This window comes from Bos javanicus, chromosome 1 (genome assembly GCF_032452875.1).
Source record: "Bos javanicus breed banteng chromosome 1, ARS-OSU_banteng_1.0, whole genome shotgun sequence".
Lineage (NCBI taxonomy): Eukaryota > Metazoa > Chordata > Mammalia > Artiodactyla > Bovidae > Bos > Bos javanicus.
The window spans coordinates 38,633,368-38,649,531 of NC_083868.1; the positions used below are offsets into that span (position 1 = coordinate 38,633,368).

Sequence of the window (16,164 nt, forward strand, 5' to 3'; positions counted from 1 at the left end):
CTTCCCTACAGTTCCTTGAAACTGCTCTTGTTGGAGTCAACAAATTAAGTTGCCAAATCCATTGTTACTTTGCTGTTCTTATTTTACTTAAAATTGACTATTTCCTCAACTTTGGGGGTTTTTTTAAGCTTTTTATTTCCTCAACTTTGTTTTTCCTTTTGTTTTTTTAATTAAAAGTCTTTATTTTGTATTGGGGTATAGGTGATTAACAATGTTGTGATAGGTTCAGGTGAACAGCAAGGGACTCCCCCATACATACACATGTATCCATTCTCCCCCAGGGTTTGCCTGGTGGCTCAGATGGTAAAGAATCTGCCTGCAATGCAGGAGACCAGGGTTTGATCCTGGGTCAGGAAGATCCCCTGGAGGAGGGCATGGCTACCCACTCCAGTATTTTTGCCTAGAAAATATCCATGGACAGGGGAGCCTGGTTGGCTATAGTCTATAGGGTCTCAAAGAGTCGGACACAAACGAGCAATTAACACTACAACTATTCTCTCTCAAACTCACCTCCATCCAGGCTGCCACATAACATTGAGCAGAAGTACATGTACTATAACTGTTTTTCTTTAAATACTTTTGCATTATAGCATCCTTTTCTTGGTTTTCCTCCTACTTCTTTGATGATCTCTTCTCAGTCTCCTTCATAAACTCCCTTTCTCCTTTACATATAAATTTTAGAATACTTGAGGCTCTTTTCTGGGCTTCCAGTTTTTTGCATCTAGATACTTTAGAGACCTTATTTTACTTACTCAGATGACCCAAATCTATAGCTTTGACATCTCCCAAAAGTTCCTCCTGATGTAACTGGTATCTTAGAAACCTTCACTTAAAACATTTTATGGTCATTTCAGACTTTCTTGGTCAAGATAGAATTTCTTGATTTCTTCCTCACCCATAGTTTTGAAACCTTCATCTCTGTCTTTTCTGATTATAAATGGTATTATAATCCAATCAGATTGGATTATAGCTTTTAAATCTATCACATTTTAGTCTAATTTTTTCCCCATCACTGCAACATGGTATATAGTAATTAAGAACTGTTTCCTGGAATCATATTGCTTAGGTTCAAATCCCAGTTCTCTGTACAGTTTCTGTGGCCCAAGTTAGGTTACTTAACCTTGCTGTGCTTCAGGGTTCTTATTGGTAAAATTGTAAAATTATTAGAACAATGCTGGGACATAGCAAGTGTGTTGTTTATCAGTCTTGAGTATTAGTATTGCTGATTCCACCATCACCACCTGCCCTCCCATTCTAGCCCAAACCTCCATCATCTCTTAACTGGGACTATTGCATTAGCCTTTTAATTGTTTTCTATATGTATGTGCTAGTCCTCTATTCACCTGCCCTAAATTCCATTCTAACCCATTCTCCTACAGTAGATGGGATGATTTTTCTCGAACATAAATTACATAACATTATTCCCAGGCCAGAAACATCCTGAGGGCTTTGCACTCATTACACTTGCTGGAAACTTCCGACTTCCAGAGCTTTATATCTAGCCCCTGCTGACCTTTCTTAACCGCATCTCTTACCTCACTGCTCTTTCCCCACTGATACAGCTGTATTGCTCATTCTTCTTTGAATGGAGTGAGTTATAGTCTCCTCAGGGTCTTTGTACTGTTTGTTTCATATGCCTAGAGTAAATGTTTCCCTTGTCTTCACCACGTAGATCTTCACTTACATTACCTTTTGGCGAGGCCTATATTGACCACCCAGTCAAAAGAAGCCACTCTGACAGTCTTTATTTTATCATCCTTATTTTAAATCTCTGCCAAGAGTTTAACATTGTCTAATATTTGTATTTGTCATATCCCTTCTCCACTAGAATGTTAGTTCCAAAACTCTATCCCCACATTAGTTCAGAGTGTATCCCTAGTCCCTAGTCTACTGCCTGGCTTCACAATAAAGTGATTGAGAAACTTCCAAGAATAATACAGTTACCTTTATTTGCCAATTTTCTTAATCTGTAATACAGTGTCCTGAATGGATCCAAGTGCAGGAAAACAAAGCCTTCACTTAGCTTTTTAGGCCTTAAGCTAGAATCAGCTCCTAGTTACCAACTAGGCTCTTCATTGAGTACATATTAATAGTTGGGTTTTCCTAGGATTTGTTGACCACTGAGTTAACTGACCTATCTGAACATAAAAAGTTTTATACAGCTTCCAGTTTGATTTTGCTTCAGTATAACACTCCTTGAAGTCTTGTTTTATACAATTCTTAACTACCAAAATGCTCTTAAATGAACCTGAAAGATTAAGTAGTTTTCATTTATTGACATTTATTTTGTTTAGGCATTGAGAGGTATAAAAAATACGTGATGGAGCTTGTTATCTGTCTAGAAACTTAAGATGATTCATCTCGTTTTTAATAGTTAACCCATGAGTTTGAAGCTAATATATTTAGTTTAATAATCAAAGACTTGTTTTATGTTTCTAGCTTGAGAAATTTCTGTCATTCTAGTAGGTAAGAATGAAAGGGGGAAATTATAACTTAATAGTGATGAAAGTTTATGAGTGGCTCTATGAAATGAGGAAGAGTGATATGAGAGAGTAAATTATAGGACATCCTTCATTCTAAACTGGAAAAATTTCTAAAATAGCTTCTTTATTTTCAGCCACAGCATGGACAACACCAACAACACAATATCTTGCAGGGATTTCTTTTTTTATATTTTACAGCTAGTCCAAATTTTTCTTTAGTAGTGTTAACATACTCTTTTGTGCCATTCACTATCATTTCAATACTGTTGACACTTTCTCCCTGTTCCTCTACCAAAAGAGATATCTGAATGAAAAGATCCCTTAAATCCTTTATTTGGTTTTCCAGATTAACCAGTTCTTTGTGTCTCTGCTCTATCTCTGAGAGTTGTGCTTTAGTGATACTGATTTCTGTGAGTAAGCTTTCATTAAAAACTTCCCATTTTCCTTGATGAAGCATATCATTTACTTCTTCTTCAGGTAGTTCTTTTCCTGCAACTTCAAGCTGACGGAAAATAAATGTCCTGCACTTCTCTTGTTTTGCTGCTATTATGTCATTGTATGTAAACATAGTTTGCTGAAAATGGCGGAACATTGCAGCATGCTGAAATTTAAGTATCCTTGTGACCACTGATGATGGACCACTTTCATCCTCTGACTTTTTAACTTCTTTTACTAAATCATCCAAACCTCTGTTAATGTGTTCTGCTTGGATTTTTATCTCTTTTGCAATGCTAGACTCTTTCTTAAGTAGACTAAACCTTCTCATTGAAGCCACCAGACTTTTCTGTTGTTGCCCAAATTTTTGAACATTATCTGTCAAATTGTTAATACTCTCCTGTAGTTTCTGTATCTCATGTAGGTGTCTCTCAGCTACAGGCTCTCTTTCATAAATAACAGCTTGCTGCAGAAACACCCCTTGTTCCTCTGCTTCTGTAGTCGGCACGTCCTTGTCTTTAGAGAGCTCAGTTTCCTTTGTTCGTTGCTTCAGTTCTGGAAGTCGGTCTTTCATCTTCTTTTTTCTCCTAAAAGCAAAAATGATTGTGTTGAACAAAGGAAAAATTGGTGTTTTCCCCCAGTAGGAGTTGGTTTCACATAGCTACATCTATCTCACGGGAAAAATCCTCATGGTTTTCTGAGAAGATGGTTAAAAATAAGAAAAATTGATAAGAATTTTCTCATAAAGATTACTCAACTAGGAAAAGTAATGTAAAATGTCTTATAAACTACTTTGCATAATTCAGGGCTTCTGTGAGTCCTATTCAGTTGTGTAAAGTAGCTGAATAAGCAGTGATAGAGAAATAATTGCCCCAAAGTAAGTTCTTCAGTATCATGATACTGCCACAGAATAGTTTTTTCTTGATTTAGGAAGATTTATCTTAGAATGGATGATTTGACCAGGTCTTTTTAGGACTTAAAGGTCACTCTGAATGTGTCCTTATTATTGAAGATACGATTCCCAGTTAATTTGGTCTATGTAATGTTAAAAACATTCTCATTTTGCTGTGCTGTGCTTAGTCACTCAGTCATGTCCAACTCTTTGTGACCCCATGGACTGTAGCCCATCAGGCTCCTCTGTCCATAGGGATTCTCCAAGCAGGAATACTGGAGTGCCATTTCCTCCTCCAGGGGATCTTCCTGACCCAGGGATTGAACCCAGGTCTCCCTTATTGCAGGTGGATTCTTACTGGCTGAGCCACCAGGAAAGCCCATATGTGTAATTCAACTAAAACCAGTATAGTGACGGGAGATTCCATATGAAAGCCTTAAGCAATATAGATAATGATGAATTTATCTTAAAATTTCTCAGTCTTCTGGAATTGACTAACACATTATTTGACATAGCTTTGTTTACATAAATTCATAATAAGTGGTGTTTTTCATAGGATATACAAAAATCTTATTTGAGAGACACTGATGATATTGACATTTACTATATCCTGTGTTGGTAGTTATTCAGGGAATCAGTTGGTGTACATAGTTATATATGGCGATATGCATATACATGTATAATAATATGCATATGTGAATGAAGTGAATAAAAGGAAATCCCATGTAAATAAAATACTTTATTTCCATAGTTAATCTTGACTTTAGAAAGGCATTCAGAATACCTTTCATGATATTTTTGTGGATAAGAAGTCTTAGGGAGTTACAAGTAGCTCATTGAACCACATGTGATATCAGTATCAACGAGGAGAAAAGGTCTCTAATATTATGCTGTTATACTATCACACTCAGTGTTTGATACATTTATGCAAATAGTTTTTATCAGTTATTTGGATGTCATAGAAGGCATTCTTTTCAAAATTGTTGATGGTGCAAAATTTAGAGAGCTCTTTAGTATGTTGAAGTACAGAATTGGGATTTGAAAATTAAAATATCATAGAACACTATACTGAAATAAATATATTTAACTGAATAGGTGTAAAATGTTTCACCTAGTTGTTTAGAAAACACCTTTACATCTATAAAATGGAATACCCTTGAGTTCATAGCAGGGCCTATGAAAATCACTAGAGATTTAGTTAATTTTGAGCTTTTAATCAAAAGTATCAGAATAATTATTGTGCTTTCATGAGTGATAGTGTTATGTTTAGGCCGACTAAGAAAGATATTTGTTTCACTGATTCTGTGCTAGTTAAAGCAGATAGGAAAGGGACTATGTTAAGTATGAGATGAAAATTCATAAATGGGGTATTTTCAAACTGTCATGGAAAGGATGATATTGGAAGGCTGTAGTATATGGAGAGTTGTTGAAAGAAAAAGAGATATTTATTCTGAAAAAAAGAAGGTGTAGGGAATATCTGCAACTGTTTTCTAAAATGTGTAGGTCTGTATATATAAGAGGGATTAGACTTTATTAGGCTTTACTTGGCATAACTCCAAAAAGCAGCAGGTGGAAATTACATGGAGTGAGGTTTGATTTAGTATAAAGAAGGCTTTTCACATAAGTAGAGCTCTCTGAACATGGAATGAACTGCTTCATGACATAAAAACCTTGCCATCTCTAGAGATGTTCAAGATATTATTGAATGATGATTCAATCAAGGATATTGTAGAAATGATACCTTTATTACATAAAAAGTTAAACTAATATTCCTTTGCTTTTAAGAAATTGACATTCTGTCAGATAATTTTTGAAGCTTACTTTATGCAGAGTTTTAAATGCTGTCTTGTATGTTCAATAATACCTATCCTTGAGTAATTACTCTCTGAAAGAGGGTGGACAATATACAGTTAAACAGATAAATGAGATAACTTTAGATCTTGATAGATCAATTAGGCAAGGCCTCTCTAAAGAGCTATTTGAACTGTAAGACCTAAATATCAAGAAGATGAAGAGCCAAGGAAGTGTATCCTGAAAATTAGACACGTGGTGCCGGAGCAGTGAATTGGACTGCTGTGTTTTAAGGACAAAATTAATGCCTATGTAAATAGAAATCAGGCTTCACAGGTGGCACTAGTGATAAAGAACCTGCCTACCAATGCAGGAGACTTAAGAGACTTGGGTTCGACGCCTGGGTAGATCCCCTGGAGGAGGGCATGGCAACCCACTCCAGTATTCTTGCCTGGAAAGTCCTGTGGACAAAAGAACCTTATGGGTTACAGTCCATGGGGTTGCAAACAGTCGGACACGATGTAGCTACTTTAGAGCTTTAGAGAGAAGTAGAAATTAATATGAGCAGTAACACCAAAGGAGTGAAATCAGGACTGTAGGCAGGGATCAGATCACAAATGGCCTTGTGGGTCAAAGTAAGGAGTTTAGATTTTATTTTAGATACAGGGGATGACAAAAGAGAAATAGGATATTGACCTGAGGTTTATGTTTTTAATAGATCACTATATTCAGTTCAGTTCAGTTGCTCAGTCGTGTCCGACTCCTTGGGACCCCATGGACTGCAGCATGCCAGGCCTCCCTGTCCATCACCAACTCCCAGAGTTTACCCAAACTCATGTTCATTGAGTTGGTGATGCCATTCAACCATTTCATCCTCTGTCATCCCCTTCTCCTCTCGCCTTCAATCTTTCCCAGCCTCAGGGTCTTTTCAGATGAATCAGTTCTTTGCTTCAGGTGGCCAAAGTACTGGAGTTTCAGCTTCAACATCAGTCCTTCCAATGAACACCAGGAATGATCTCCTTTAGGACGTACTGGTCGGATCTCCTTGATGTCCAAGGGACTGTCAAGTGTCTTCTCCAACACCACAGTTCAAAAGCATCAATTCTTCAGTGCTCAGCTTCACAGTCCAACTCTCACATGTATACGTGACTACTGGAAAGACCATAGCCTTGACTAGACGGACGTTTGTTGGCAAAGTAATGTTTCTGCTTTTTAATATGCTGTCTAGGTTGGTCAGAACTTTCCTTCCAAGGAGTAAGTGTCTTTTAATTTCATGGCCACAGTCACCATCTGCAGGGATTTTGGAGCCCAGAAAAATAAAGTCAGGCACTGTTTCCACTGTTTTCCCATCTATTTGCCATGAAGTGATGGGACCCAATTCCATGATCTTAGTTTTCTGAATGTTGAGTTCTAAGCCAACTTTTTCACTCTTCCTCTTTTACTTTTATCAAGAGGCCCTTTAGTTCTTCTTCACTTTCTGCCATAAGGGTGGTGTCATCTGCATATCTGAAGTTAATGATATGTCTCCCGGCAATCTTGATTCCAGCTTGTGCTTCATCCAGCCCAGTGTTTCTCATGATGTACTCTGCATATAAGTTAAATAAGCAGGGTGACAATATACAGCCTTGACGTACTCCTTTTCATATTTGGAACCAGTCTGTTGTTCCCTGTCCATTTCTGACAGAGGCAGGTCAGGTGATCTGGTATTCCCATCTCTTTCAGAATTTTCCACAGCTTATTGTGATCCACACAGTCAAAGGCTTTGGCATAGTCAATAAAGCAGAAATAAATGTTTTTCTGGAACTCTTTCGCTTTTTTTCTGATCCAGTGGTTATTAGCAATTTAATCTCTGGTTCCTCTGCCTTTTCTAAAACCAGCTTGAACATCTGGAAGTTCACAGTTCACGTATTGCTAAAGCCTGGCTTGGAGATTTTGAGCATTAGTTTGCTAGCATGTGAGATGAATGCAGTTGTGCGGTAGTTTGAGCATTCTTTGGCATTGCCTTTCTTTGAGATTGGAATGAAAACTGACCTTTTCTAGTCCTGTGGCCACTGCTGAGTTTTCCAAATTTGCTGGCATATTGAGTGCAGCACTTTCACAGCATCATCTTTTAGGATTTGAATTGCTCAACTGGAATTACATCACTGTATAGTAAATAGTTTTCTGATGACCTCCAGGAGAGATCTGGATGATGAAATTAGATGGAATAAATGGGAACCATTTGACATATATTTTGGAGGTGGAAGCAATAGGATTTATTGGTGATTTTAACGTTTCAGCAGCATGTAACCACCATTACTTCTTGAAATGCTTTCAAGTGTTTCTCCTGACTTTCCTCTTGCCTCTTTGGCTCTTCTTTCATCTTTTTCTCCTCTCTGATTTCTCCTTGTCTTCCCACCTCTGAATACTGGAATGCTTCCACATGCAGTTCTCTTTTTATCCACCATTGTTTTCAAGCCTCACAGCATTAAATACTGTCTGTTCGCTGATGACTCAAAATTATATCTCATGTGTAGACTGCTCTTATAACGTCTGTCTACTCAGCAGCTCCATTTGAATGTCTGTGTCTAAAGACAATGTCTGATCTTCCTCCCAATTCCCAAACTGCTGCTCCAATTCAGTAAGTGGCATCTCTTCTGGTCTCTTCTTGCAGTCTTCATCCAGGTTACTTGACCAAAAAATTTGGAATAATTCTGCATATTCTGTTTTGTGTCCTCCCCCTGCCCCGGCATCCCCCCACACCTTATATTTAAACTAATAGTGAATCTTGCCAGTCTCTTTGGTGAACTACCTCCCTGGCTCAAGTCACCACCATCCTTTCTCACCTGGATTATTGCAATTGTCTCTTTGTTTCTTCCTTTGTATCCCCTTCTCCTTTGCCCCTTTGGTCTTTTCTTAATATAGACATCAGAGTTAAAATGTAAGTCAGATCACGTCATTCCTATGTCTAAAGTCCTCCTATTAACATGATCTCTCACAGGAAAAGCCAGAACCTACAAGGTCCTGTAAGGCTTCCCTTAGGTCTCTTTCCCTCAGTCTGTAAAGAGTCTGCCTGCAATGTAGGATATCCAGGTTTGATCCCTGGGTCAGGAAGATCCCCTGGAAAAGGAAATGGACTTTACTTTCACTCTTCACTTTCATGCATTGGAGAAGGAAATGGCAACCCACTCCAGTGTTCTTGCCTGGAGAATCCCAGGGATGGGGGAGCCTGGTGGGCTACTGTCAATGGGGTCACACAGAGTCGGACACGACTGAAGTGACTCAGCAGCAGTGTAGCATATTAGATCTAAAATAATTATGTTAGCATTTGTATTAGTTAGGATTTTGCATATTAGAATTTTTCAAATTAAGTACTTTATAATTTAGAAAAAGAAAAATAATTTGTTCTGATCGCGTATACCTGTGTCATGGGAAATCTACTAAAAATTTTTGAATTCTAGTCTTGGCATCATGAAGAAATTGGCATTCTTATATTTTCTTCTGCTGTACCTCATAGTCATAGTATGAGATAAGACAGGAAGTGAGGTGTATTGCATTCCTATTTATGTACACAGACTTATGTATTCTATTCATACATACATGTATGTACATATACATACATGTAGCTTACTATGATTTTTATAACTACATTGTACATAGCAGGTATGATGTTTGTTGCACTATTTTTTTAATTGACTTCTATTCCTCATAATATGGGGAAAAGAAAAGAGGATTTGAGGCTTAGATGAGAAATAAGGGCAGTGGGTATCAAACCAAAACGGATTTTAATTTTTTTATTCATGTGCTAAGTAGTTAAAAAATTTTTTTAATTTCACAGTTGTGAAGACCTGCAGTGTGTATAATTTTCTCTTTGATTGCATGGCTTGAAAAAAATCCCGAAATAAACTCTAATATACTAATGGCAAGTTAGGTTCTTTTATTTTTTGTTTTAGTTATCGATGAATCGATGAGTGAACAGTGCCATCGTGCCATCAAAAGCCTCTTTTTGAAGCATCATAGTTTAACTTATTTTTTAAAAAAAAAGAAATAGGGTATTTCAAATATAGTAGCACAGTATACTTTTGCAAAGTGCTTTTAAGGAGGAAAATTTTACTGTCACTGATTTTGGAAATGAAGATATTTGACTCTAACCCTTGCAAAGGTGATCTTATCCTGGGTTTCTGTGTTTTTGGAAGAATAGTTTCCTGAAGGAATACCACAGCTTCATATTTGAATAAAAGATACTTTAAAGAACTCTTTAAAATATATCAATATGTATTTCATATTCATTAATCATAGTAAATTTACTAGCAAAAGAAAGTATTTTAATCTCTTTTTCTATAAATCTATATATGTTACTGATATTAAAGGAAAAACATTTCCTTTCAGTGCATGTATGTTATAGTAAATGATATTTATATAAAATCAACTAAAGTTTTACTGTGTTCATCTTGTGTATGTCTTCATTTATTTCTTTTGAACATTTAAAATATATTTATGTTCAGGATCCTTTTACATTGTTAGGCTATTTCGGCTGTTGCTGTTGCTGCTAAGTCGCTTCAGTCGTGTCCAACTCTGTGCGACCCTATAGATGCAGCCCACCAGGCTCCTCTGTCCCTGGGATTCTCCAGGCAAGAATACTGGAGTGGGTTGCCATTTCCTTCTCCAATGCATGCATGCATGCTAAGTCGCTTCAGTCGTGTCCTACTCTGTGCGACCCTATGGATAGCATCCCTCCAGACTCCTCTGTCCTCAGGATTCTCCAGGAAAGAATACTGGAGTGGGTTGCCATTACTTATAAATAGTTCCTTTGTTTATTGTGGTCACCGACTTTTTTTCTTGGTGATGGACAAATGTATTTAGTAAACTTCATCAGCAGTTTATCTTCAGTAGGGAATTATATAGGAATGCCCCGAGTGCCTTGCATTATGGATATGTTCTTACCTCATTTTTATGATTGTCACAACTATGAATTTGACATACTCAAACTATCATAGCCCAGTTAGTATACAGTTGTCCCTGCATATTGTGGGGGATTGGTTCCATGATGCCCACAGATGCCAAACTCCGTGGATACTTAGGTCTCTTATATAAAATGATATAATATTTGCATACAACTTATATATATCCTCTTGTATATTTTTACTTTAAAAATATACTTCAAGTCATTTATAGATTACTTATAATACCTAATACAATGTAACTGGTATATAAATGTTTGTAAATAAATGTTCAGTTCAGTTCAGTTCAGTCACTCAGTCGTGTCCGACTCTTTGTGACCCCATGAATTGCAGCACGCCAGGCCTCCCTGTCCATCACCAGCTCCCGGAGTTCACTCAGACTCATGTCCATCGAGTCAGTGATGCCATTCAGCCATCTCATTCGCTGTCATCCCCTTCTCCTCCTGCCCCCAATCCCTCCCAGCATCAGAGTCTTTTAATGCTATGTAAATAGTTGCTGGTGCATGGAAATTTCAAATTTTGCTTTTGGGAACCTTCTGGATTTTTTCTTAAATATTGTCCATCTGATGTTGGTTGAATCCATGGACATAGGACCTGCAGATACTGAGTGTGTGGGCCTGACCTTTCTCTAGGGATTTCTATAGCTCAGGTAGTATAACTATAGGCCTGATTTTTCTGTAGTGATTTTGTAGCCTGAGCGAATACATCACTCCTTGCTGTAGTCCTGGACAAACCAACAGAGATTTTCCTTTTTCTGTATGCAGACTGTGTTCTATTTTTTTTCTGGTTCAATACTTTATACAGGAAACTTGACTTTAGTTCCCAATTATGCACACTCTAAACCCCAGCCTCTAAGATAAAAGTGTTTTCCCGTAGTAGCCAGTGGTTGGTTGTTGTTGTTTAGTCACTAAGTCATGTCTGACTCTTGTGATCCCATGGACTGTAGCCCACCAGGCTCCCCTGTCCATAGGATGTCCCAGGCAAGAATGCTGGAGTGGGTTGCCATTCTCTTCTCCAGGGGATCTTCCTGACCCAGGGATCGAGCCAGAGTCCCGTGCACTGACAGGTGAGTTCTTTACCATTGACCCAGTAACCAGTGGAGTTAGCTTTAATTCCTGCTCTCCACTTTGGCTCTGAGTGTTTTTGCTCTTCATTTCTGGCACTTGGAAATTTCCCTTTCTTATTTCAGATATAATGATGTAATTTAGAAATTTGTCTCTCTTTTCTTTTTCCCCATAAGATTATATCAAGCACTTCTCTAGGTTTCTAGCAAGAGGAGGAATTTCTTTATCTGTGCATCTTCACTGAAAGTCATAGGTGATTACTTTAAAGAGTTTACATAATTCAGATGTTCCTTAAATCCTTATATTCATCTCTGTAGATACTAACTTAATGTAGGTATTCGGGTATACTTTCATTGTATAGATAAATTGCGTTTTCCAGTAGTTGCATACTCATAACTATATGTATAACTATTTCCAATTTATCTTACGATCTTCTTCTATCTTCATAAATTATAATATAAGCAAAATGAGATATCTAAGTGTATTAGAATTTAAAGTTGGAAGAGACAGAGTTCATGAAGGCATAAAATATTAAGCACATAGTTGTGACATCATTTAATTGTTTAGGTTAGTGAAATTGACGATACTACCGTTTTATGCAATCTTTTCTGTACCTTACATTTATTTTTTTAATATCAGAAGAGCTATATCCAAATATGTCATCTTTCAGCATGTTTAATGCACTGCTTTGCTATACAATTTTGAATTTTACTGTTAATAACTGATTGTATCTTTGAGCTTAAATGTAATATTTGCAAAAAGAAAGTTAGAACACTGATTTATAAATACAGTAATTAAATTGACAATTTGTTCTCTGAAATACAAAAGCAAACTTGTATGACTAAAAAGTTTCTCCACCCTATTGCAGATAGGAAACATTTCTAGGAACAGAAATATGAATAAAATTTTTCTAACGCTTTAGGAAATATGCCCTGGGTCGATACTTTATATAATTTATAGAGTTTTTAAAAGTAAGACATTTCTTTTTATAGTTACTATTATCTGCCTGCAATGTGGAAGACCCAGGTTTGATCCCTGGATTGGGAATATCCCTTGGAGAAGGAAATGGCAATCCACTCCGTATTCTTGCCTAAAGAATTCCATGGATGGAGCAGCCTGGTTAGCTACAGTCCACGGGGTCTCAAAGAGTCGGACACAACTGAGTGACTACACTTTAACTTTTCACATTGAATAAACATTTCAAGAAATGTAACATGTTTATTTAACATAAAATGGAATTTTTTTTGCTTTTGTGTATGAAGACAGCTTGCAGCATTTCCCTAGTTCAAGGTAAAAGCAGCTATTATTGGAATGTTCACCTGTTTGGCTGCTTACAGGAAGAAAAGAAACTAAAAAAAATATTGGGAATTATGTTGATTATATCAGTTTAAATTATTATACATTTTTTAGTAATGCAACCTTTGAGTGCTTTTTAAATTCTACTTTTTGTTTAGTGTAAATAACTGTAAAATTAACTCTTTAACATAGACGATTTTGTTTAAATATTAAGACTCATGTAATTTTAAACTCTCTCATATCTGACTAAAGTAAGCTGTACACATATAACATTTTTATATTAAATTTAAAATTGCATTGTCACAGAGGTAATATGTTCTGGGTGTTACATAGTCAGCTTTCACATTTGCCCTTAAAGCATTTACTAATGGAAATATTATTTTGATTTGAAATATTATCTATTAAAATCTCACATAACAATTGTAAAATAACTTTGAAGAAATATCAAAAAATAAAACATGTTTTGATTAAGCCTCTAAACTTAAATATGAAACTACCTGTGTAGTTTGTTTGCATTTAAGTGATGATGACTTAAGTTTTTAAAATTATCAAATCAAATATAATATTGATATTAAATTTTATAATTTAAGTACTAACTGAAACATCTAAAAATTGAGTACTTAAAAAAAATCGAGTATGTCAATATTTTACAGTAGTCCTTTTACAACACGATTATTTTTTAATTTCCTCAAATTAATTTTAAAGATTCTGGGAAACAGCAATGAAGAAATTAAGGCCTTATAGAAAATTTTCTTGAATTTTTAAACATTATACATATGTGGCAAGTTGGGTATAAACTTCTTTTAGGAATTAAGTGGAAAAATGTTCTCTAAAGCAAGCACGGTATAATTTATATAGTCTGTTTATAGAGGAAAGAGTTTGAGGTTTGTTTTTATAGGTTCTGACCTTCTAGTGTTTCCAAAATGGAAAGATATTTTTTAAAGGACTTAAAAGGAAAAGTTGATTTTGTTTGCAGTGGTCTATTTCTGCTGCTGCTGCTGCTAAGTCGCTTCAGTCGTGTCCGACTCTGTTCGACCCCCATAAACGGCAGCCCACCAAGCTCCCCCGTCCCTGGAATTCTCCAGGCAAGAACACTGGAGTGGGTTGCCATTGCCTTCTCCAGTCTATTCCTAGGGACTCTAAACTCCAATCTCATTCAGCCTATCGATAGTATATGTGAACGGATCAGCTGCCTGTAGCCTGGTCCAAATCTGAACAAAACAGGTATCTTCAATTATCTGTTGAGTTATTTTTAAATGTCACAGGTTTCAATCTCTGGATGTCTCACATTAAAAGTACAGAAAAGAGTGGTCTGTTTACCTTTGTCTTGTTCCTTTGGCTTGTTTTTGTTGCTTTTCCACCTGCGTAGTTGGAGTCTTGCCTGTGAGAGAAAATCTTGAGTACCATCTGTAACATTTTATTCATATTTTATTTAAATCTCTGTCTTATAGTTCATAGGCTAATTTCTGTATGGGTTTCATTTAGTTAACTTAATTGAAAGCCACATACTGAAGTCAAATAAGTTAGATATAAAGTTGTTTTGCAGTTCGTATCAAGTGAGAACAAATTGCTTACCTCACACCTGGAGAATCCGGTTCTGCCTGTTAGCTGCCTATTCTTTAGATTAAAGGAAGACTGTTTTCACTGGAGCTAGTTGTAACAGGAAGTCCTTGTTAAACTGTCTGCTATAGAAAACTTGGCACAGACTCTGAAATTCCTGTCCTATAGTATATATAAAATACATTACTCACAGAAAAGGGCGTTTGTAATTAAACAAAGATTACTTTGTTTTCTAAAGGTGTGAAACCTTGCTAAATTGATGGAATTTGGAATAAATAGGAATGAAAAGAACCTTGGATGAAGGCTTTTTGTTCAGTTTACTTTAAAATAATTGAATTCCATCTTATTTTAGGGAATTTGCTTCGCTGGTGGCTCAGCTGGTAAAGAAGCCTCCCTCGACGCAGGTGACCTGGGTTCAATCCCTGGGTTGGGAAGAATCCCTGGAGAAGGGAACAACAGCTACCCACTCTAGTATTCTGCCCTGGAAAATTCCATGGTCTGTGTAATCCATGGGGCTGCAAAGTCAGACATGACTGAGCAACTTTCACTTAGGGAATTAAATAGTTGAATTCCATCTTATTTTCTTAACTCAGAAAATTACCAAATTGCAGAACTACAACAGCCAGAAAAGAGATAGTATCTTTAAACGTGCAATTTTACTTTTCTTTTTGGTATGCCTGCTATTTTTAAGTTTCTTTCATAATTTTCCACATGCAAAGACTGAAATTGCACAGTGCTGTTATGCTGTTTATTATATCAAAAATTCAAAATTAAGTTTTACCAGAGTGAAATATTTGTAGGAAAAATCATACATGAAATTCCTCTTGCATGACTAACTTTTCTTACACTTTTCTTTGCCTAATGTGTTATGATTTGAGGATGAGAGGCGGGACATTGCTATAATATCTATCAAAATATCATTTGTATTTATTCTTTGGTTTAGTAATCCCATTTCCTGAAGTCTGTTCCCACAATAAGGAATAATACCTTCACACACTTAAATACTCACGGCCCTTTTTGTAAAAGCGAAACATTGAGAACTACCCATAAACACTGCATGTAGTTCTTTAGTGGCTGAGTAAATGATGAAACATGCATATAATGAACATTTTGTTTATTAGTAAAGAATATAGTAATAAAGATGATTTCTTTATACTGCTTCAGAGTAATTTTAGGATTTACTGTTTGAAAAAAAAGCATAGTGATTCACAGAAGTGTATATAGTATGCTAACTTTGGAGGAAGAAAGGGAAGGTATAGAAACACATATAAACACCCGTTAACCAATCACTACCAGTGAATAGTCAAGGTGCCCAAATTGTGGTCTTTAAAATACCATTTTTTCCATGTTGAAAGTTCATTCATCCTTCCACTGTACCCTCCCTGACTTGTTTTTATAGTTAGAGGTTATAAGTAAAATTGATGATACTGCCATTTTTATGCAGTCTTTTCAGAGATATTGGTAGTGATGTTTCAGGAGTAAGCAGTGTTGTCAGTGGGGGTGATACTGATTCAGAAACACTTAAAAGAATAAATTGTAATGTGTATCTGGTTTGGATCTGAATTTGGACATTACACTTAAAAAAGATATTGAAGAATATTAATTTTTTTCAGAGCTTAAGTGTGACAGTGGTATTAGAATATTTTAAAATTTTGGGGTGAAGTGATATGACTGATGGGAACATGGACGATAAATAGATGAGC

The 16,164-nt window shown here is 36.3% G+C and overlaps 2 protein-coding genes across 5 annotated transcripts in view; one reads left to right on the forward strand and one right to left on the reverse strand.

Annotated features, from left to right (window-relative positions):
* ARL13B (ADP ribosylation factor like GTPase 13B) overlaps positions 1-16,164 on the forward strand; it is a 75,300-nt gene that overhangs the window by 37,663 nt on the left and 21,473 nt on the right. The gene's annotated exons all lie outside the window — the stretch shown is intronic.
* Positions 1,945-14,517, reverse strand: STX19 (syntaxin 19). The gene is made up of 3 exons (XM_061435222.1): positions 14,477-14,517; positions 14,222-14,282; positions 1,945-3,505 (listed from the first exon to the last, which is right to left on the reverse strand). Exon 3 carries the CDS (start codon positions 3,490-3,492, stop codon positions 2,614-2,616), a length of 879 nt encoding a protein of 292 aa, XP_061291206.1. The 5' UTR covers positions 3,493-3,505; positions 14,222-14,282; positions 14,477-14,517; the 3' UTR covers positions 1,945-2,613.